The sequence below is a fragment of the Drosophila busckii genome, chromosome 3R (assembly GCF_011750605.1).
Source record: "Drosophila busckii strain San Diego stock center, stock number 13000-0081.31 chromosome 3R, ASM1175060v1, whole genome shotgun sequence".
Lineage (NCBI taxonomy): Eukaryota > Metazoa > Arthropoda > Insecta > Diptera > Drosophilidae > Drosophila > Drosophila busckii.
Window position 1 is genome coordinate 16756193 of NC_046607.1, and position 22509 is coordinate 16778701.

General features: G+C 42.7%; 3 protein-coding genes across 4 annotated transcripts; 2 read left to right on the top strand and 1 right to left on the bottom strand.

Annotated features, from left to right (window-relative positions):
- Positions 1–906: 906 nt before the first annotated feature.
- On the top strand, positions 907–7671 carry LOC108604251 (serine/threonine-protein kinase D1). The gene is made up of 8 exons (XM_017993633.1): positions 907–1014; positions 2042–2677; positions 3834–3978; positions 4090–4227; positions 4323–4513; positions 4997–6002; positions 6064–6801; positions 6855–7671. Exons 2-8 carry the CDS (start codon positions 2552–2554, stop codon positions 7049–7051), a joined length of 2541 nt encoding a protein of 846 aa, XP_017849122.1. The 5' UTR covers positions 907–1014; positions 2042–2551; the 3' UTR covers positions 7052–7671.
- Positions 7672–7799: 128 nt separating this feature from the next.
- Positions 7800–8770, top strand: LOC108602648. Its single transcript, XM_017990794.1, has 3 exons — positions 7800–8416; positions 8477–8625; positions 8687–8770. The coding sequence occupies exons 1-3, from the start codon at positions 7849–7851 to the stop codon at positions 8768–8770; spliced, it is 801 nt and encodes a 266-aa protein (XP_017846283.1). The 5' UTR covers positions 7800–7848.
- Positions 8771–11922: 3152 nt separating this feature from the next.
- LOC108604451 (homeotic protein labial) lies at positions 11923–22405 on the bottom strand. 2 transcript variants are annotated; one of them, XM_017993931.1, is made up of 4 exons: positions 21677–22405; positions 18009–18240; positions 13218–14877; positions 11923–13075 (listed from the first exon to the last, which is right to left on the bottom strand). In XM_017993931.1, the coding sequence occupies exons 2-4, from the start codon at positions 18051–18053 to the stop codon at positions 12357–12359; spliced, it is 2424 nt and encodes an 807-aa protein (XP_017849420.1). In that variant the 5' UTR covers positions 18054–18240; positions 21677–22405; the 3' UTR covers positions 11923–12356. The 2 variants fall into 2 exon arrangements, with proteins under 2 accessions (XP_017849420.1, XP_017849419.1); XM_017993930.1 differs by having other exon boundaries at positions 21665–22405.
- Positions 22406–22509: the final 104 nt, after the last annotated feature.

Genomic DNA, 22509 nt, shown 5'->3' on the forward strand with positions numbered 1-22509 from the left:
GTGTGTGTGTAGAGAGAAGATTCAATAAAATTTCAAACAAATAAACATGTGAGCAATTGCTACACAAGCACGCGCGCGTTCTTATAAACAATGTAGCAGCAGTACTCGAAATCCTTTTCTACTGTTGGCGTTTGTCAAGCGCTTGAGTTGGCAACACACTTGGCCGTATGGGTAAACATGATTAGAAACAAAGCCTGTTAAAATATTTACCAAGCACTTGCTGTTTGCTCATGTTTGTGTGCCATATCCTGATAAGTCCTGCTTAAACTAACGCCCAGAAGTATGCTAAGAAAATGAAACTATAATTTTATTACAGCAGCAGCCGCTTGGCCATTAAAACGCCATCAAGGCCCAAGGCCAGGCCAGCAAGCTCTCAAGCTCTGGCAGTGTGACAGTTAGTAAACGCTTATCAGCCACCACAGGTAGTTTTCGCACAGCCTTGACAATGACAATCAAAAGAAAACTGCGCCGCTAAACAACACAGAGCGCACAACACAGAGAGTGTGCAAAAAGAAAAAACAAAGAGCGTGAGAGTGAGTGTGCAAGAGAGACAGCGCGTGAGCGCCAATGACAGCAACAATGTTGCTTATTTTGAAGGCAGTTGCCCTATGGGCAACTACTAAACTGAAGCTCGTTACAGCTGGCAAACAAAAGAAACAAACAAACTTGGCCCCACTGTGGTGCTGCCGGTGGGGGTGAGAGCAAAGAGTTCACCAAAATGCTAAGCAAAAGCCATTGGAGGTGTGAGCGCCACACACACACAAGCCAAGCGCGCTCGCTCGCTCTCTCACTCACTTGTTATGCATGTGTGTGTGTGTATCAAAACGGGTTTTAGCTGCCGCTGCTGCTGCTGGCGTCGCATTTACTACATTCAGTTGCCCAAGTCAGTTGCTCTTTTGGCTTAGCAAACTCAGAACGTAACGCGACAACGAATTGCAACGCATGGAACTAAAAAAGTAATAAAAACTTTTTATTGAAAACGCAGACACAGCAGAGACAACAACTTTATAACGGGTTAGTCACCAGCAATATGCAATCAATTCGCTACAGATTTGTCTGCCAGCCAAAGCAAAGTCAAAGTGCATAGAACTATTAAAGTAAATTGTATAAAAAATAGAAACGATGCTGTGCTTTAAGCTGAAGCCACTGAACCACTGTGTGGTGCTGGCGGCAGCTGTTGCTCTTGTGTTATGTATATAATCAACTTTCTTGTGGGCATATTTAACACAGCTTCTAAGGCAGCTACGTGTGTGTGTGTGTGTGTAAAATAGCAGCAGTTGGCTTTGGGCTGCGTCATTTGCTGCTGCTGCTCGAGATTTTGTGCCAGCAGCAGCAGCAGCAGCAGCCACTTGAAGTGTTTTTTAACAGTTACCAAGCTGTTGAATCTCTTAACATGACTTTATTTTTGCCTAGGCTAGCGGCCCCCAACAAAGCCGGGCCAGGCCATAAGCAACAATTTGAAATTTGAAACGCACTTGGGCTTTGCTGCTCGCGTTCCTACGCACAACAACAACAACAACAAGAATAACAGTCATAACAACAACAACAAGAACAACTTTACAGCAATACACCTACTTAAAAAAAAATTTAGAAAGTTGCTTGTCTGCCGCTTGCTTGGCGTCTTTTTTTTTCTCTTTTAACTTGGCTTTCATTTCGTACACTGGTACCGCCGCTTGTCTGCTCTCACATATGCATGTGTGTGTGTAAGTCGCCAGCGCATTCTTTTCCCAGACAGTGATTTTGAAGCTCAAATATTTTGATTTATAACAATTGTGCGCTTTGCACTTTTGAAACTATTTTCTCAGCAATAATTAATAAACTGGTTTTCAAGTTGCATATAATATATTTAATTGTTCAGCTAACCAAGCAAATTAACTACTGTATACACGCGCCATATTATTTATAGTTATAAGCCATGCCCTAAGCTGTAGATTATAATAGTTTATCTGTAAGCTTTGCCGCTAATTAGCATAATTATCTTTAAAATTCTTATAGCCCGCGCTTTTAATTAGCATTCAAACTAATTGTTCTTATTTTGCAGCTTATCATTTCATTTTTGTTCATTGAACGACTGTCAAGCCAAGTGCTCATTACCACATCGACTGACTCTAATGGAACTAGGGAAGAGTGCACCATAACCCGCCGCATAAAAAGTGTATTAAAAAAAATACAACCACAAAGAAAAAAACGTCCAGCTATAACAATAAAAGACGTTAAAACGCCAAGCAGTACAAAACTTATTTCGTCCTTGGCATTAGCCAAGCTATCAACCTAAAGAGCAGAAGCAGAAGCAGCAGCAGCAGCAGCAGTGAGCAGCAGGAAACGAAATATATTTTTTATTGAGCAAACTAACAACGCAGAAACTTCGCACCTCCCACCCACGAAGCAGCAGCAGGAGCAGCAGCAAGAGCAAGAGCAAGCAAACAGTTGGAGCTGGTCATACCAAAGTGCAGCCCAAGGCGCAAACGTGGCCCAACGACAACAGCAACATAGCGGCAGCAACGGCAGCGGCGCTGGCGCTGGCGTTGGCGTTGGCAGCGTGCCCGTCATCATGGAGGGGCCGGAGGTGACATTTCTCTTTCAATTTGGTAGCGTACGCGATGCAGTTTGTGTGCCGGTAAATGCACTCACGCTAAAATCGCTCAAGGATTTGGCATGCGATTTCATAAACACCAAGGTGAGTGGCATGAAAAGTGAGGGGAAGTTGGGGGAGCTTAAAGTGGCTGGGATCGCACAAATGGGTCACCATCTGCTTGCTTAATTATGCAAAAGGCCGTAGACCAAACGCATGTAAATATTTTTGCTCCTCCTCACCGGCACAAGCGGAACGCGGTCAAGTCAACAAAAGTTTGAGTACAGACCATAGGGAGACTCAAGGCGCCAGGTTCAAAGACTTATGTTTACCATATACACTGACCAAAATAATATGAAAGATAGTTTTGGTAGCAGAACTGCTATATTGATTGATTCATTGTTGATATAATTTATATAATAATTAAATATAGCCTAAAAAAAGAAAATTAAGTTGGCGCAAATATTTGTTGCAGCATTTAGCAATTTTAGTTTTTAATTAAAACAATATTTACACAAATAGTTGGTCTAAAAATCAAATTAAAAAAAATTAGTTATGACATCGATTTTTCTCACTGTATATATAACAGTATTTGCGCACGTGTGTGTGTTGCCTAATAAATTTATGTGTGCGCACTATAACTGCTTAATTTCATTAAGTTACATGCATTTGTGCACTCTCTCACACTCACACATACAAACGCAAATATTTCCACTTTTCTGCGTAGTTATCCATGACCAATTCAATTAACCAGCTGGCAAACTGGCAGCTGGCAAACTGCGCTCACGCTCGCGCCTCCTGCGCTGCTGACCCGAATCAGCAAAAGTGCGTCTAAGTGTGGGCGAAGGAGGCAGTCGTCGCCAACGCCAACGCCGACGCAACTATCATATTTCATCACACACACATACACACCCATTTAGCAAGTTATGCTTGGCTATCTAACTCAGCTGGTTATACTAATGGCATAAAGAAGACAATTTATGGCTCAGCTGCAGAACTTAATAGTTGGCTTTAAGGCAAATACATTTAAGTAGATTACTGGGCGTGAAGTATTCGATAGAGCATCCAGCTATGCGCTCAACTCTTTGTTCAGGCGTTTTATCAGTGAAAATCAATTAAGATATGAGCATATGATAAGCTAATATAGCAAATGCCAAACGGTTATGCGCATCAAATGCAAAAATACAACAGCATGTAGTAGATTTGACATTTGCACATTTATATACATTACACATATTTTCTTTTATTTGTATTTGGGCAGATACCAGATAGTGGACTTACGTATCTATCAGAGCGTATACTGCTCTTCTTACACGACTACAGTTCGCCCAATGTGCTACACATAATCAATTCCGCAGCGGATGTTGTGGACGAGTCCTTGGTGGAAATTGTATTAACAGCCAGTCGTAAGTAATTTTCTCACGCCTCACGCCTCTCTACACGTGCCATTTAACAAGTGTCAAGCAACTATCTATGTGTTATATATGTATGTATATATATGTCTGTCTGTTATTTAGCTATACTATATCCGACATCGGAAATGCCAACGCTAAAGCCGCACAGCCTCAATGTGCATTCATACAAGGCGCCCACATTCTGTGATTTCTGCGGTGAAATGCTGTTTGGTCTGGTGCGTCAAGGACTCAAATGCGATGGTATGTACTATGTGTAGTAGCATGACTGACAACTTAACTGAAGCTAACTCGCTTGTGGCCACTTTTCTCTCTCCCACACACACATGTGCACACAGGCTGCGGTCAAAACTATCACAAGCGTTGCGTTGTGAAAATTCCCAACAATTGCAATGGCAATCGTTCGAGTGATGCCAGCTCAAGGCGCTCCTTTACGCTCCAACCGCCACGCAGTCCGACTGGCAGCTCACAACAATCGCTTGTGTCCAACGAGGAGTCGATGGGACGCAATGATTCCAGCAGTTCACTGGTAAAACGCATGTCGGAGCTTATGAATGATATTATTAAGAATTAAATGGGGCACTACGTTTATTTAAATACGTTTTGATATGACAATTTTATTAGCAAGCAAGCATTTTGTATTATTTACATAACAAAATAAACATAAACTTTAAAATTGTATTTGCTTTTTTATTTTGCTTAATATATTAAATACTCGTAGTGTGCCGCCAAAGTAGAGACAAACAATTAGATTGAATAATCTTTAGCAGCTTCAAATATTTGGAAATAGTAATAATAGTTCTCAATTTGTAATCAATATAAAAATAAGACTAAAATTTCAAACAAGTTATAATAATAGAATGAAACTATCAGAACTTGAATCAGGCCTTAATACTCAATCAACTTCAAGTTTATAACTTTTATTTCTTTGACACTTTTATAAGTTTAGTGAGCTAGTTTTAATGTATAAATTTGATTTAATTAATAGTTGTTTTATATATTTATTTTATAGAACATACCTGGCTACGTCGCTCGTCATCAGCGCACACACTCCGCCGGCAGCGGCAGCGGACGCAATGGGATCAGCGTGCTACGCATACCTCACACCTTTATGGTCCACACCTATGGCATACCCACGGTCTGCCAGCACTGCAAGAAGCTGCTGAAGGGTCTGTTCAAGCAGGGACTGCAGTGTCGCGACTGTCAGTACAATTCGCATAAGAAGTGCATGGACAAAGTGCCGCAGGATTGCACGGGCGAGGCGCAGCTGAGTCAGCTGCAGGCGGAGATCAATGAGAGCTCGTCACGCAAGGAGCGCGACAATTTCTTTCGCGAAGAGTTCGATGACAGCGACTTTGAGGATGCGCCCAGCACACAAACGGAATATGCCAAATATGCCAAGGCGAATAGCGGCGGCACCAATCTGGTGGCTGGACGACCACGCGAGCCGCCCAAGGCGCTAACCAATGCACAAAACTCACCGCCCGAGCTGGTGAATGGCTGCGGACTGGCTGATAACAGCGCTGGCGCTGATAGCAAATCCACTGATGCCCAATCGGAGCAGTCGCAGTCATCCAACTCCAGCTCACCAAGTGCCAACATTCCACTGATGCGCATAGTGCAGTCAGTGAAGCATACAAAGAAGCGTGGCGGACAGGCCTTGAAGGAGGGCTGGCTGGTGCACTTCACGTCGACGGACAAGGCGTTAAAGCGCTACTACTGGCGCCTCGACTCCAAGACCATAACGCTGTTCATCTCCGAGCAGGGCAGCAAGTACCACAAGGAGCTGCCGCTGGCCGATCTGCTGAGCATAGAAACCAATTGCGAACCACGCAGGGATAACAACTACTGCTTTGAGCTCTGCACCGCCAGCTTGACATACTATGTGGGCCAGGATCCGCAGCTGGGCGAGGAGCAGGCGGTGCGTCTGCCGCCGCCAGACAGCGGCATTGGCAGCGACATTGCCAAAAGCTGGGAGACGAGCATACGCCAGGCAAATATGCATGTCACCAATACACGTAAGTGCATAAACTAAACGCAATCTGCAGCTTTTGACTAATCAATTTGTTCACTGCTTAGAATGCTGCGAGTCTGAGGAGCAAGTGCAGGACATGGGTCAGCTTTATCAAATCTTTCCCGACGAGGTGCTGGGCTCGGGTCAATTTGGCGTTGTCTATGGCGGCGTGCATAAGAAAACCAAACGCGAGGTGGCCATCAAAGTCATTGACAAGCTGCGTTTTCCCACAAAGCAGGAGGCGCAGCTGAAGAACGAGGTGGCCATACTACAGAATATAACACACTGCGGCGTGGTTAATCTGGAGCGCATGTTCGAGACGCCCGAACGCATCTTTGTGGTCATGGAGAAGCTCAAGGGCGACATGCTCGAGATGATACTCTCGCATGCGCGTGGGCGTCTCAGCGAGCGTGTGACCAAGTTTCTGATTACTCAGATACTTATAGCGCTCAAGTACCTGCATTCGCAGAATATAGTACACTGCGATTTGAAGCCGGAGAATGTGCTGCTCTCCTCGGACGCAGAGTTTCCACAGGTGAAGCTCTGTGACTTTGGCTATGCGCGCATCATTGGCGAGAAGAGCTTTAGACGCTCTGTGGTGGGCACGCCGGCGTATCTGGCGCCCGAGGTGCTGCGCAACAAAGGCTACAATCGCAGCCTGGACATGTGGAGCGTGGGTGTCATTATCTACGTAAGCCTGAGCGGCACGTTTCCCTTCAACGAGGAGGAGGACATTAACGATCAGATACAGAATGCAGCGTTTATGTATCCACCCAATCCCTGGAAGGAAATCAGCTCAAATGGTAAGCAGACTTTGATTTTGACTTTCTTGTGCTAATGCCTGCGCTCCTTACAGCCATTGACCTCATCAATAATCTGCTGCAGGTGAAGCAACGCAAGCGTTACACTTGCGACAAGAGTCTGATGCACTATTGGCTGCAGGATAAGCAAACGTATCGCGATTTGCGCGCACTGGAAACGCAGGTGGGTCTGGGACGTTATCTGACACACGAATCGGATGACATACGCTGGGATAGTGCGGCTGATATTTGACCTGGCAAGGAAGCAGCGCCCGTTATGTTGCAGCCACAGCCGCTCTCTGGCAGCCACAGTGCGCCCAGTGAGAGTTTAATATCGCCCACGCACTGCGCCGGCTGTCGGCTGTCCAGTTCACCCAAAGTGGAGGCCATTGGCGACAAGGCACTAAAATGGATGCGCTTTCATCTTTGTCGCCACGTTAAATAGCGCTTTAGCCTACGATTTTATATACCTACGATATATATATATGAATATATATTTTTGAAGCTCGTTTTAGACTTTGTTTAGCACATTTGTTAAATGAATTTACATACGTTTTTTGCATAACACTTGCTATCAAGAATTTCAAAGGCTTAACTTACTCGCACTGACTCGTCGTGTCTTTAATAATAAAATTTCTCTCGCGTTTTTCGTAATTTTCATTACAAACAAAACTAAATACTACTATTAATATACTTATTACGGTATAAATATGTGTAAAACAATTAGAAAAGAAAAGACCAACAAACCGATCAAAACAACAAAAAATCAAAAACCAAACCTCAACGTTTGCTAAAACGCTCAGCTACTTATGATAGAACAAACTAACAATAGTTAATGCAATTACCAACGGCATAGCTTAAAAATAATAATTATAATTAATAAATAAATAAACAATTAAGTAATGCTTTAAACAAATGACGCTAGCTTTATTTAAAACCGAAAATGGGGCAGCAGTTCATGCTCGGCGAGTTGCAACGCGCGTCGGTGGCAGCGTTACTTTTAAGCTAGAATTTCCCAGCCAGTCATTGCACAGCTGCAACTGCTGAAAGATGCAACAAATTGTGGCAAAGCTATGTCTGTCGTTGACACTTTTGCATGTAAGTCAAACAGAGTGGGTGGAAATTGCGCATTCGCAGGCAAAGCAACCACAACGCAGTTCGGAGGACCTTAGCACACCCAGTTCGGTTTGGCTGGAGTATCAACGTGAGCGTTTTGGGCTTAGCCAAAGTAATCCTTTGGTGGTCAGCGATGCAGTTGGGCTCAAGCACAGCACAAAGATTGTGGTGCCTAATAAAAGTCAAAGCCAGATAATCAACACCAGAACTAAGCTTTTGGTGAAAAGCACCGCACAACCGCCTGTGGACATAGAAGTGGTAGTTACACCCAAAGTGGAAACCACTTCACGGCGACACTCAACCCATGATGCAACTGAAACTGTAGCTGCCCCACAGCCTGAGAATGGTGAACATGCTGGTGACTTGCAACTGCCCAGCATGCAGGGCTTCCTTAAGTTTCTCAAATCCATGCAGAGCACTTGGATAAAAAAGGGTGCACTAAGCATTGAAAATAAAATAAAGTTGCTGACACAATTGCGCGACAATCTTGTTAAAGTTATTGGTGCGTATAGTCTTGTTTTTTCAACCTTTATCTAAAACTTCTAATTGCCATCTTAAACAGAACAACACTTTGCTGTGCTGTGGCAGCCAGAGCGGCACAGACACAAGCGTGGCATTTTGGATGAATCAAATCTTGAGTTTCCACCGGAAGCTGCGCTCATGAGCATTAATTTTCTTACGTTTGCTGTTTTCCTTATCAAGCTTGTGCTGGTGAGTTTGATATTTTATAAACTACATTTTATTTACTGAGCTTTTGACTTTTATATTTCAGCAAGTTGTGAAAATTGTCAAAAGTAAACACTATAGCTTTTCGGGCTTTAATGTTAACACAGAAGTAATTCGAAACCCATCATAATTTAAGCGAAATGTGCATTGAGTATAGTTTTAAATTTAACAGTTGGTAAATTCATCAAAATAAATAAATTAACATTTTTATCCACACTATGCTATTCTTATTCAAACCAATTATACAAAGCTCATAAATTGTATAGCGCCAAACTCAAATTGTTTTAGCTATATACAAAAAGGTCATACAATCGAAAACTATCGATATTGGCTTTTGAATTTGTTAGCTCTTTACATGGTCACCTTAAAGCAACAGCCCACTTCTGCGATTTAAGCGTTTTTTATTTTGTGTTAAACAAATCGGATTTTTTTTTTCATTGCATGGCTATTAATAATGTTAGCTGATATGTTACTTATGCTCATTTAGTTTTTTCGAAAAAATTGCTAATAAAAAGCAACTGAATATTTAAAAAAAGATAATTTAAAAAAGTGAGCACTGTTAAACAAAAAGGGGCTTTTCACTTGGCGCCATCTATTGACTGGCAGCGTAATTACAGCTTTTGTGCAGCACAGGGTGGCTGTAAGCAGGTGGCGGCAGGTCGGTATATCTATCAGATGGTTTTCTACTTGGCGCGCTATTTGAATGTGCGCGCCCCATTTGAATTTGGTGCGATACCTAAATATACGAATATTTCATATTCAAATGGAGCAAATGCAGCAACAGGTAATCGTTCTACCAGGATTATATATTACTGTTTATCGGAATGCTGCCTTTTTTATTTTATTACCTGCCAAAGCAATACTTAAATAGTAGTTCTTCGTGTTCCAACAAATGCTGGGGAGACGAATAAGAAATACAGAATTAAGTGAATATTATGGGACTATGCAGATCATGTCGCATAATGTGGGTCAAGGAGAGGATGTCCAGAAAGATAAGAAACTACGTGGTGGAAGAGTACGCGACGCCAATGCGCTGCCACCCTGCCACTCTGACTAGTTGGCGGAATCTGTGGATTGCATCATCTCTACCGGCAATGGGATCGCGAATTCAATTATTGACGCCTCAAATTCCAGCAAATGAAGCTTCTCTTTAAAAATAACCTTAACTATTATATATTTGTGAAAGGGATCTCAGAATAGAATTTATACTGTATGGGGGGAGTGATGTATCACATCCTGAATGAAACCAGTAACTGAGCTCATTTGTTGTTTATAGTTAATTAAGTAGTAGAAGCTCTTCAGAAGCCAGTTCGTCCCCAAGCAAGTACATGCGTTAATTATAAAGACAAATCGGTCAATTATAATGTCAAGTCATAAATTGTACGCAGGCACGATCGATCAAGCAGAAGATTTGAATCAATATTCTGCATAATAAATAATAAAATATGGCTACGGCCACTTTATTTTATGAAAACAGAAAGCAGAGCAACAATGTAGCGAGCCCATACGGAAATGGGCTAATGCCGGGCAAGCTGTCAGAATGGCCATCTTGGCGGCACGCCCACCATATTAAAAAGCAACTAAAAAGGATGCGAGGGCGTGCTGAATGCGTCATTCAACCTGTCAGGCCAACAAACAATCGTGTAGTTTTCAAATTTATGGCCAACACGCATAAGAGGCCACACGCCCCCAAACACCGATCGCCAGCACTGATTCTCAGGCACGGATCTGCAACGTGACCCGAGGCGAACGTGTTCGCTCAACGTTCATCATGCAACAGACACTTTAAGACGCTGTTCTACCGCACTGTAAATTATTTCCTCAGCCCAATGGCCCAACAGGGAGGAGGAGCAGACAGAGGGTACAACAGCACAGCACAGAACAACGAACAGAGGCCATAATTGCTTGGCTTGCCTGCTGCTTGCAACGGTATACGTGTAGTCGTGGTAGTAGCTGTAACCAGTTCCCGTAGCTGTCCATCAGGCAGCTGACCGCAGAGGGCACGGCTGGCTGCAACATCGTCATTATCTGCTTCTCTGGTATTTTCGCATTAAAATCTGCGCCAGGCACATTCTCTTTTCGCCAAGTTTATGGACAAGGCACACAGCATGGAACAGGGTCCAGAGCACATGCTGCAGCTGAAGCTGAGGCTGAGGCTGAGCCTCTGATGGCTGCACAGCGATAAGATGACATACCAAAGACCCCGTTCTGCGAGTGTGTCTCACATTTATAAAAATAGCCACAGCTACATAAGCTCGGCTTGGACTGGCTGGCGCATGCAATCAGTGGAAATATTTCAACATTTGCCACTCGCTCCAATCCCTCAGCGGCAATAAAAGCCAAATGACGACACGCAGACGCCAAACACGTCCGACGACCGCAAGCAAGGCCGTACAGCGACCTTGAGCAGCAAGTTGGTCCTGCTACGCATTTATGAACCCGTTAACAACAAAGACAGACAGACAGGCAGACAGACGGCATGTTGCGCTTAATTGACCAAAATGTATCTATGGGCAATACAATACAAACAATGCAACTGGCAATACAATAAAATCATAAAGTTCGTTTGTATAGCGATCCTTTGACGTTTCCGCATTGCAGCCTGTGCCTGTGTCTGTGCCTTTGCCTCTTTGTCACTTGCGGCTCCATAACAATTTATATTATACCAACCTAAATGGCATTATGAGGAGCAAGCACAGCAGCCGCATCAGTTGCTTTTGCTTGTTTTTAATCAATTTTAAGTGGCTATTTACATTTCCATGATCGTTACTTACAACCTGTTTACTCCAGTGGCCAGAACGCACAGTGGCCAAGATTTTGTTAACAGCTGGCAAAAGTACGAGACATAAAAAATTAAGTAAAAGGATGTGCTGGAGGGAACCATTAAAGCAACCAGGGCTTAAAATGTAAAACCATTTGTCTGTTGGGCTAAGACTTTAGGGTGTGTCAAAGTTGATAAATGCTACAATCACTTGAAGCCATAAAACTAACTTTAAATTTTATAGAACTCAAAAGATATTTGACTAAAAACACAAAGCAGCTAGTTGAGCTTTAACTACATTTATTTATGCTTATGTTAGCTATTGTCATTTACATTTACGATTGAGAATTAAAGTGAGTGCAACCGAGTATAGTCTGTTTAGCTATTTTATTTATTCAATTTTATTATTATTACATTTAAGCTCGACTCGTAGAAAACTTAAGTTTCCTTTTAAGCCTTTTGACCACTGTGGAGCGTGTGGCTGCAGACAAAACAATTAACGGCATAAATTTCACATATTGTTTTTGTTGTTGTGTTTTATTATTTATTAATTGACGCCATTTATTGTACACACACTTACGCGCTAATTAGGATAGTTTTAGTGCATTGTCGGTGCCAAGTAAAATACTAAATTTAAATTATGGCAAGTTGCTAGGTAAAATTGTTCTCGTTTAAATTAAGTTAAGCATATTAAATTATAATACCAACAACTATAATAAATTAACTACATATTAAACAAATACACGCACACACACACACACACACACATACTTATGCTAGATACACAAGGCAGAGGACTGTGGCTGCTTGGGGTTTTTGAAATCCAACTGCTGCCCACTGGGGATTCAACAAATGAAGGCTACTTTAGATTTAATTTAAGCTACAATAACTACAATACGACTTGGATCACATGTGTATAAAATGTTTGCAGCTGTGGCAGCTGCGCGCTCGCCGACTACTTCAGCTTCAAGAATGTCAACAACGCCTTTTGTATGAGGCTGCGATCAATGGTCGAGTCGGCGGTATAACGCACACCGCTCAAATTGCCATCGTTGTGGTCCACCACACCATACTCGCCGACTATAAACCCATCGTCAGTCTTCTCCTCTACGCGATACTTGCGGTAGTTGCGTCCCTCGACCACATAGGCCACTTTATCTTCATCTTCAGCGCCGCCGTCGCCGTCGCCCTCACCATTGTTAGCATCTTCGCCATCGCCATCGCCATCATAGTCGTTGGCATTTGCGTTGGCGTTGTACACCACCGTGCCGCGTCCTCTGTCTATGCCGCGATTGCGAGCGCGCGTTGTTGTTGTAACTGGCGATGCTGTAGTGCTAAGTGGACTGTTACTAATGCTGCTGCTGCCTCCACTAACGCCGCCAGCTTGTACACCATGGGCTCGTCCGTTTGTCATAACACTAACGGACTCTTCAATTTCGTAATTTTGCTCTGGGGTCGGTGTATAAAGCTCGGCACGCTCTGTGGTAAAGTGTGGCAATGATGGAGCAGCAGCGCCAGCAGCAGCAGCAGCAACAGCAGCGGATGAGGATGAAGATGTGCTGCTCGAACTGGAACTATACGAATAGGCGCTGATGGCTGCGGCTGCTGCTGCGGGCGCAGCATGTTGCTGTTGATGCTGCTGATGTGCGAATTTGGCAACACACTTGACTAGATCTGTAAGCAGAGATGTTTGGTTTTGATAAGTTCAAGATTAGCCAAGCTAAACGTGCGTCTCTCACAATTATACAGTGTGCGCAAACATAATTTGATAATTTTGAGTCTGACCCAATGCTGTTGCACAGTGTAATTTGCTCACCTCGATTGGGCAATCCTTTGGCATTTTGATTAGAATGTTGAAGCGACAATGATGAATGCTGGCGTTGTTGATGCTGCTGCTGCTGCTGTTGCTCCCAACATGGACGTTGCTGGTAGTCTTGGCTTGGATTAGCATTGGGCTGCGGTGCATTTAATAAATCATAAGGCAATTTATCCAAATTGAAGAGTACGCGATGCGGCGCTTTATGACGCAGCTGCTGCTGAAAATGATGCTGCTGCTGCTGATGCTGCTGACCACTGTGATAATGTTGCTGCCAAGTGCTTGGCTTATGGCTGCTGCTGCTGCTGCTGCTGCTGCTTGTTGTTGCCGTTGTTGTTGTGCTTGTTATAGATCTGCTGGTCGTGCTCTGCGCCTCGCCGAATGCAATCCTTGAGACAATTGCAGGTCGACGCGAGGGCACAAACGTGCTGCTGGCTGTTGCTGCTGCTGGTGTTGCTGTTGTGCTCGTCAAAGCAATGGCTGCTGCTGTTGTGGGCACTGTAACAGCGCTTGGTGTTGTGGGCGTGCTGGTCGTGCCCACAGTTGTAGGCCAGTAGGTCTTGGCGGGCTCTCCATAGACTTTCGCTGGCTCTGAATAAAACTTCGAGGGTACGCCATACACTTTGGCCGGTTCGGAGTAAACTTTCTCGGGCTGGCCATACATCTTGGCAGGCTCCGAGTACACCTTGGCGGGCTCTGAATAAAACTTGGCCGGCAAGCTGTACATTTTGGCCGGCACAGAGTAGAACTTGGAGGGCTCTGAGGCGAGGCGTGGCATGGGCTTGAGGCTTTCGCTTACATTACGCTGCGCTTCGGCCAAAATGCCCGCTGAGCGCTGCCAGCCGCCGCCAGTAAGCTGCAAATCGTCCACATGCTGCGATATGGAGCTATATGATATTGATCTTGACTGCGGCCCGTGACCTTGCTTCGAGTCGTGATAGATCACCGTCTGAAATGGCAGCAATTTGTCATCGACTGCTGTCGCTGTCGCTGTCGCAGTTGCTGCCTCCGTTGCATTGCGCCCCGTGCGATAGGCCACGGCGCTGCTGCTGCGACTGGAAGCTGCTGCTGCCAGCAGTGGCGCCGCCAAGACGTTTTGTATATTGGAGGCGCTGTTCAGCGAATCACTCTCGGCATCCATGACGTCAGGCGCTACGCGTGGCTCGGATTCCTCTATGGTTAGCTCGCTTTTATGCGAGCGATTGACAAAGTCAATGCCAGCAGCGCTGGGTGAGCTGCTGCTCCTTTGGTAGCTGCCTGGCTGCTGCTGATTGCGACTTATGCGTCCGCCACGCTTGCTGGAGGAGCTAACACTCACCGCCACCACCTTGACCTCGTCTTTGGACTTGGGCTTGATCTTGGACGCTGGCGCATCCTCTAGGAAAACAATTTTGCTGCCCGTGGTAACCAACTTGACCACTTGCTTGTTCTTCTGCGCTTCCTGCTGCGCATGCGCATTGCGATAGCGCGACTTGTGCTCCAGACTTCGGGCGCTGCTTTGGCGACCGCCCTCCTCGAGCTCCTCATCGCTGTGCAGACTGCGCTGCGGTGCGTCGTGATTGAGCAACAGCTTGAGGAACTCATTGCCAGCAATGAGCTCACTTTGTCGTCCAGCTGGCGCGGGAACGGGTGCGGGTCGCGCATTAACACAGCACAACATCTAAAGCAGCAAAAAAAGATAAACGATTTAGTTAGCTCTCATGTCAAGTGTCAATAAATTTCCCTCTATATGAGTTATTTATGCAAATCTCAGAATGCGAAGCATAATGCATTAATTGCGCGTTGCGCTTATAAATTTGCGTAATTAAAACATCAATTGCTTAAGAAGTTAATATGATTTAATTGGATTGCAGCGGCAATCTTTGAAGTTGCAATAAATGAAGACAGCAACAGCATTCAATTAAATCAACAAGTTAATACGTTGCTAGAATGCCAATTTGTCCCTTTATACAATCTAATAAAAACAAATGACTTAGAACACAAACTCCAGCTAGAACAAAGCATTGAGTACAACTAATTGTAATTGCAATAAATCAATTGAACACTTCTATGGAGCCATAAAAATCGAAATGCAAATTTTGAAAGGCGCAAATTGAAAACAATGAGCGCGTTTAATGTTTATTTGAGCGCACGCTTATAATAACAACATAATTATAGCGACAGCAGCAACAAGCAACAACAGCAACATCCGGCAGCTTAAATGCAGCGATGTGCAACAACAACAAGAGCAACTGCTACAGCAACTTTTAATAATATTAAAAGTTTTCAAATGTGGGCGCCGATCAGTTGTCGCTGCTGCTGCTGTTGCTGCTGTCTGTCTGAGCTCAACATTTGTAGCTCATATTTAAGCATTTCAATCTATTTAAGCATTGTTGGCAGCAGCACAGTAAACACCTTCGCATGTGCGCTAAAATTACAGACCAATGTCCACTGCTGCTAATAGCTGCTGCCACCATTGAGGCGGCTCGCCTTGCCTTTTATGTATAAAATTGCAGAAGTAACTGAACTGAGCGCTGGCTGCATTTAACATTGACACAAAAATAGTTGAAAGTTTTTGTAACAATGCGAGCGAGCGGTTGACAACAAAAGCCCAAAGGGCTTAACACACAGCCAAGCAGTGTCACAAATATTTGGTTACTCCCCCAACAGTCGACAACAAGCTATCCTAAGACAAAAGACGCCAGAAAAAAAAAACGTTCTAACCAGTCAACTGGTTTTTGTGATTGTACAAGTGGCATGCAACATTCCTTTCCATTGTGCAAAGTTACTTGAACCGACTGGCCAGTGTCACAAGTAATGAATGAAAATTTCAATGTGTATATGTGTGTATCTGTGTGTGCACCAAAAATAGATAGGCAATCGTTTAACGTAGTGTTAATCTTGATTGATTTATCAGGCATTTGGCTAATCCTGTTCAACATTCTTTTGCACTTAGCTGGCATCCAATTGGGCGCTGTTTTATCCATTTATCATTCGATTGTTAGCGCCTTTCACAGCAGCACAGTTGACAATTTTCACAGCTGTCAACTTAGCGGAAGTGTTTGAAATTCTAAACGCTCAGATATCCGCATAAGCCAAATCAATAGCGAGCTTATTATTGCTTATTATTGATGTCGTTGTTGTTGCTGTTGTTATAACAATTAAGCAATAATCACGCCTTAATGAGCGCTCTCAGTGTAGCAGAGTGTATCGTATCGTATCACAATTGGCTTTCAAGTGCCGCTTCAAAATATAAATACTTCAAATTTAATTAGCTCACAAGCATCTTAGAAGTGAACATAACATAGCGAGCTGCCGATCAAATTCAATTGCGTTGCGACTTTTCGTTCGGAAAAACAAATGACTTAGGACACGAACTAGCCACACACAGCGCCTGGCCGAATTATTTGCATTTGCAATGCGGAAAAAGTGCAGCCAGCCTTTAATAATAAAATGCAAATGTTTTATCAGCAGCAACGAAATAAAACTAAAAAACAATTGTGCTCAGTTTGCTCTGGGCGTGGGCGTGGGCGTAGGCGTAGGCGCCGTTGAAAGCAAGCGGCAACTGCAGTGGCAGTGGCAGTTGCAATTGCAAGTAATGTGAATGTGTCAGCGGCAGCGATGACTGTAACTGTTACTGTTGTTGTTGTTGCTAAGCGAGCATTGTTTAATGCCGCTGCAACTGTGTGGCAACTTGCAATGCAGCTTGCCACTTGCCAAAGTTTTGTGCCTTGTCATGAACGAATCATCGATCTAGGCGACCCACATTAGGGCGATCTCAATGCCACACAAAAACTAAAGCAAAGCTGCAGCTCGCCTTAATAACACACATTTTATTAATTACACAGCAACAACAATAACAAATAAACAAACAGATATATATATCTGCATATAAAGAGTTGACTAAACATGCATATGCTGTGGCTTTACTTATGCTTAAGAAAAAGCTCCATTTAGAATGTTGTTGCACCACAAGACGTTGCAGTTACAATCAAAACACAGAGCGCGCTGCTTGCTGCTGCCCACAGCAACACCCCCAACTATGCCCCCCAACTGCCCGCTGAGCACATGCAGTTCAATCAACGTCCCGCCCGCTGCGCATAATTTGCAAATTGCCAGCGTCATCGACGGCTCGCCAAGTTTCAGTCTCAGTCTCAGTTTCAGTTTCATTTGCTGGTTTTATTTGCTTTTTGAGCGCACAGTTTGCCGTTTGAGTTTCGCATAAGCGCACACAAATCGCGTGCAATTATTTAGCTTGCATTTAAGTCGACTTTTGCTTTAATTTATAAGACACACAGACATGCACACACACAGACATAGAGTCCATCAGCTGCTGCTGCAGTTGGTCAGTCGATAAAAATGCAGGCAACAGTCGCTGCCATTAATCAAAATGCACTCACCCGCTTGCATTATGGATGATTTTGGTTTAATAAGCGCCAGACAATTAAGTCATTTATTTTACGTATGTCTATTGGCCAAGTCAATTGCAGTTTGCCACTCAAAAAAATATATATGCGGGTATATAACAGTCAGATCATAATCATTAAAAGTTATATTTTTAGCGCTGACTAACAAAATTTAAATATTGCAAATTTTATAGTAATTCTTAACACACATAACTTAAGCAAATAAAAGTTTATAGTAAACAATGCGGAAATGCCTAGCTAAGCTATTTATTTAATTAAATTTGCACTATCAGTTACAGTGCGCGCTTTAAGGGCTTTTTTTTTATAAATTTTAAGCCGCCATTAACTTTAGCGTTTTATGTTTCAATAAAACTTGTATTTGTTTGTTTATTTGTTTAGTACTTACGAGCAGCAGAAATACGAATTTGAGTTGCCAACAAAAGTGTGCCATGTCTTCGTCGCTGAGCAGTGTTAATCGTTGTTTTGTTGTTGTTTGGTTTTCTTATTAAATTGCGTATCTTTTGTTCTTAATGCAGTTGGACTTTCTTGGCATTATCCAGGCTGACGCCGTGTGATTCATTTGGGCAGCAGCTGAATCATGCTTCAGCTTCAGGGCTACAAAATGAGTTTGTCAATGGCTGAAATTAAACAAATTAGTTTAAATGAATTCCAAAAATAAATCCAATGCATGCCAGACAGCAACAAATTGCAAAACACTGCACTAATGACAAAGAATTTGTTTCGTCTGGCATGGCAAATTCAATCAATAAAATAAAATACAAATAGCAACAACAAATTTGTTTTGGCAAATGTCAAGGTGCATTTCACACTTGCGCACATGCAAAATACCAAAAAAAAATAACTATATAAATTTCTGCTGAGCACTTGCAGCATATTTTGTGTTGGAATCATTGAACTTGTCTTGGCCAACAGGGGGGAGGGTGAGCAGCTGAACGGGGCTAGGCTAAATAACAAGTCGCAACAAGTTGCAGCTACAAGCAGCAGCAGCAGCAGCAACAGCCCGAGCCCGAGGCAGAGCCCGAGCAGATGCTAAGCCGTTGCCGATTTCAACATATTTATAATTAATGACAAATATTTTGATAGCCACAAACAATTGGCATGTCATTGAAGCCAGCGAGCGAGCGAGCTGTGGGCTTGTGCATTGTTAACTTGGCCAAAACTGAAATCTTTGTTGGGCACAGCAGCCAGCCCGCGGCGCACATTAGCCTTTAGCTGGCTTTATAGCCCAGTGGCATCCCTTCATGCACGCTTCAGACGTGAAGACTTGAAGACTTTTGTGTGTGTGTTAGCCACGCCATAATTAGCCAGCACGCATTTGCAGACATTTCCGCTAAGACAGATCTGTGTAATTAAGCAATAAAGTTGTTGCTTTGGCAAAGTCAAATGCGGCATAAACTCAGCTGCGCGTAGACTAAAAATAGTTGAGCTTTGAGCGTTTGGAGCTGTAAAACCAGTTCCAGTTCTTATCAAGCCTTCTTCTTCACAGGCCATATAATTACTCAAGCTCAGAGCGCGTTCAATGGCTTTTAATTACCCAGGAATTTGCTTAGAACACAAGCCAGCCACACAAAACAAAACTTTAGCTCATTAAAAATGAAAGTTTCGTGGCCAGACTAATAAAAATAGAAATAAACGCATATAGCACGGCTCATTAATTAGCCAAAAGAACAGAGAGACGCTAAGCTATGGAAATTCCAGCTCATATTTCGTAACTCATGACGCATTTCTTTGCGGCTGCTGCTCTTTACGTTGACCCCAGCTAAAAGTAAAAGTGCTTACATCTCCAAGAGGTCGTTGCTGCTGGTCACATTCTGTTTGCTGGCTGACTGACCAGTTTAGCTTTGAGTGCTGCACCCATAAGCAGCAAACGGAACCGCACACAGCTGTAAGCTTTGTTTGCTTTAAGGCCAATTGCATAGGCAGCCAACTCTACTAACTAACTTGTCAAAACATTAAGCATATACACACCTAGCTTCTAACATATCATTAATAAACGCAAAATAATTCGACTTGAATATTGAGCTGTCAGCAATTGAAAAATTAACTATTGAAATCCATGGCTCAGTAGCCTATTGGGATTGGATACGATATTGTTTCCAATTTTGAAAAGCATTGCTAGTTAGTGCTGTCTAATCCAAGACCAAAGACATGACAGAACTCAATGACTTGCCTTTACTTTAAGCGCTACCGCATAGAACTGCCCAGCAAACAAAAATCTTTATCTAAGATAATTAACAACTTTGCCAGCTTTCGAGTTTGATTTTTTGATAAGCTTTCTTTAGTCATTATACGCTAAAGAAGTTCTTTATACAAACCAAAGCTGTATTTAAATGATTTAGCTAACTTTTGTTCGAATATGAATCATATATTCCATATTTAAATTTCTCTGCGTTTATTTTGTTTAGTTCTAGACTTTGCTGTCACTTTGACATTGGCATTTGAATATTTTGCACTTGGTTTTGGACTTGGCGGGGGTCTGGGACTGGTTGATACGATCGTGCATGCCCATTGGCGTCATATTTGTGCGAAACTGTGGCAGTTAGTATATAAATTAGAATGCTAATCGCTGACTATAGATACGCCCTGAAATTGAATTAGAAACAATACGTACTACATATACAATCGATGGATAGAGTACGCGATTCCGGTTAATAAACTTGATTTAAAACCAGAAGTGAGCACAAATGGTGTTGGGGCATATAAATTGCCACTAAGTGTACTCGAATCAATAAAATCGAATGCGCTACATAAAGTGTGTAACAAATGGTAGCCAGTGCTATATATGTTTGTCGTTTGTGACAAATTGTCAAATAGACTGCTGCAGACTGTCGACAATGGGCAAAACAATGGAGCGGTCAAGTCGAGTTGAGGGAGAGGCCACGGCGCGTATGCGTTATCTGTCAAGTCAAGAAACTAAGGCAACAGTCCACAAGTCTAAAAGTGACCGCGAGTGCGAGTTAATTGGAGTAGTTTTAAATTGTTTATATTTCCATGGAATTCCTTAAAAGTTTATTGCACCTATTTTTTGTATTTAGCTTAGCGAACAAAAGACTTAGTGCAACCAGTTTGAAACAATCATTTGTTTGTTGTAATTATTTTAGCTAAAGCTTAGCTTTAAGCTCAGCTGAGCTAAGCACAGCGATTATTATTCTGCACTGCAATTAAGCATTTAATAAACATTTGTACTAAAATTGCTGCACGTAGCTTTGGCAATGGGCATAAAAACATTTTGCAATATTGAAACAGAATGTGCGGCTGTCAAAAAAAATACCACAGATATTTTATGAGTGTTTAACGATTGCTGCTGCTGCTGTTGAAAGTGGAACATATAATTTTAAGCCAAACAAATTTTCGCTGCTCTTTTCATTTACATTTTCAATTATTTAAGCGTTAATTATTACAAGGCGTCAAAAATTCCTAAATTATATTCATGTTGTTCAATTAGACGCGCGACGCTGCGCAACCGATTTGTCCATCAAAGTTAGTGAAATGCGAGTGTATCTGCTATAAAAACTGCAGCATGGCTGTCAATCAATTTAGACGAACGAACAAAAGCCTTTTCAATCGATTTCAATATTGTTTTCAATCTGTTGCCACTAAGGCTAACTGTAAAAGTACAACACACACACACAAGCACACACATACAAGCACAGCGTTGCTTTCATCCATGACCTTGAGGCATAATAACTGTGTTTTTTGTTTGCCTTTTGGCCGACTTATTTCCAGCTGCAGTCGCTTTGAGCTGTGTGCTGGCTTTAAGTCGCGATTGGGGCTTGGACTTGAGGCTTAGACTGTGGCGGGTCAGTGCTGATTTCTAAACACAATTGAAGACAAATCCACTTGATAGCAAAACAGAGTTTTAAGCGTTGCCAAAAAAATGCCAAAAGCAAAAAAATGTTAAGCATTAAAACGCGTTTGCACAAAGGCAACCGAAACAAAAAGTTTATAGCCAATTTTAGCGATTTTTGTTTTTTTTTTTTACTTCATTGTAATGCATAAACCGTTACTTTTTTTGTATTTTTTTGTAAACGCTGAGCTTACCAATGCACCCACCACATTTGTTGTTGTTCTCGTTATTGTTGTTGTGGTTTTTTAATCCCGTGTTGTAGTTGCTGGCGTTGTTATTGTTGTTCCTAAAGTTGATTGTTGGCTTTCTATATTTCTCGAGTCGTTTGAATTGTTATTGTTGTTGTTGCTGTTATAATTATTGTCCAGTGCAATTGTTGCTAAGTCGTTTTGAAATTGGCACAGTATTGGCGCACGCTATACACCATATTTTATTACAATTTGTTTATGGCTCTTGCAAAAGTTTGCTCGCATTTAAATTTTTTAATACAAAATTTGTCTCACTGCTTGGAGGTTTTTGTTTTTTCGTTGTAGTTGTTTTTTATTTCAATTTAGCCGCACTTCACACACTCTGAAAACCGTATATTTAACTGACTTTGTCGAGATTTTAATTAGTCGCTTAGTCAAAGAACGCGGCGTATACGCAATTCCCACGCTTGACTTCTATGTTGATTATTCTTTTTGTACGGTCCTTAAATAAGTTTTCAGCTGTGTTCTGCTAGCGCTTAAATTTGCAAGCTCCTCGCTCTAGAGTCTAACGAGCTGAAGCGGAGTAAAGAGATCGAGCTTCTACTACTAGTGCCAGCGCCTGGCTAGCAAGCAAGACTTGAGACTTTCACGAACGCCAAACGCAATGGCAAAAAATAAATCAAAAACCGAAAACTAAATTTGAAAACTATTTTAGTTTTGTTCAGCAGCAGGTTGTGGTGTCTGTGCCGTGCCGTGCCAACTGCGTCCGTTCACCGTCCACAATTAACTGAATTTCAGTGATCAGAGACTGATAAGTGCTGCTAGCGGCTGGCTGGCTGGCTAGCGCCCAA

Excerpts from the sequence above, each read along its gene's own strand:
- LOC108604251 (XM_017993633.1), top strand. The coding sequence starts at position 2,552 with ATGGAGGGGCCGGAGGTGACATTTCTCTTTCAATTTGGTAGCGTACGC. Across the intron at positions 2,678-3,833 it reads GCGATTTCATAAACACCAAG|ATACCAGATAGTGGACTTAC; the intron begins GTGAGTGGCATG and ends GTATTTGGGCAG. Across the intron at positions 6,802-6,854 it reads GAAGGAAATCAGCTCAAATG|CCATTGACCTCATCAATAAT; the intron begins GTAAGCAGACTT and ends CGCTCCTTACAG.
- LOC108602648 (XM_017990794.1), top strand. The coding sequence starts at position 7,849 with ATGCAACAAATTGTGGCAAAGCTATGTCTGTCGTTGACACTTTTGCAT. Across the intron at positions 8,417-8,476 it reads CAATCTTGTTAAAGTTATTG|AACAACACTTTGCTGTGCTG; the intron begins GTGCGTATAGTC and ends CATCTTAAACAG. Across the intron at positions 8,626-8,686 it reads TCCTTATCAAGCTTGTGCTG|CAAGTTGTGAAAATTGTCAA; the intron begins GTGAGTTTGATA and ends TTTATATTTCAG.
- LOC108604451 (XM_017993931.1), bottom strand. The coding sequence starts at position 18,053 with ATGGCACACTTTTGTTGGCAACTCAAATTCGTATTTCTGCTGCTC. Across the intron at positions 14,878-18,008 it reads AATTCGTATTTCTGCTGCTC|ATGTTGTGCTGTGTTAATGC; the intron begins GTAAGTACTAAA and ends TTGCTGCTTTAG. Across the intron at positions 13,076-13,217 it reads CAAAGGATTGCCCAATCGAG|ATCTAGTCAAGTGTGTTGCC; the intron begins GTGAGCAAATTA and ends CTCTGCTTACAG.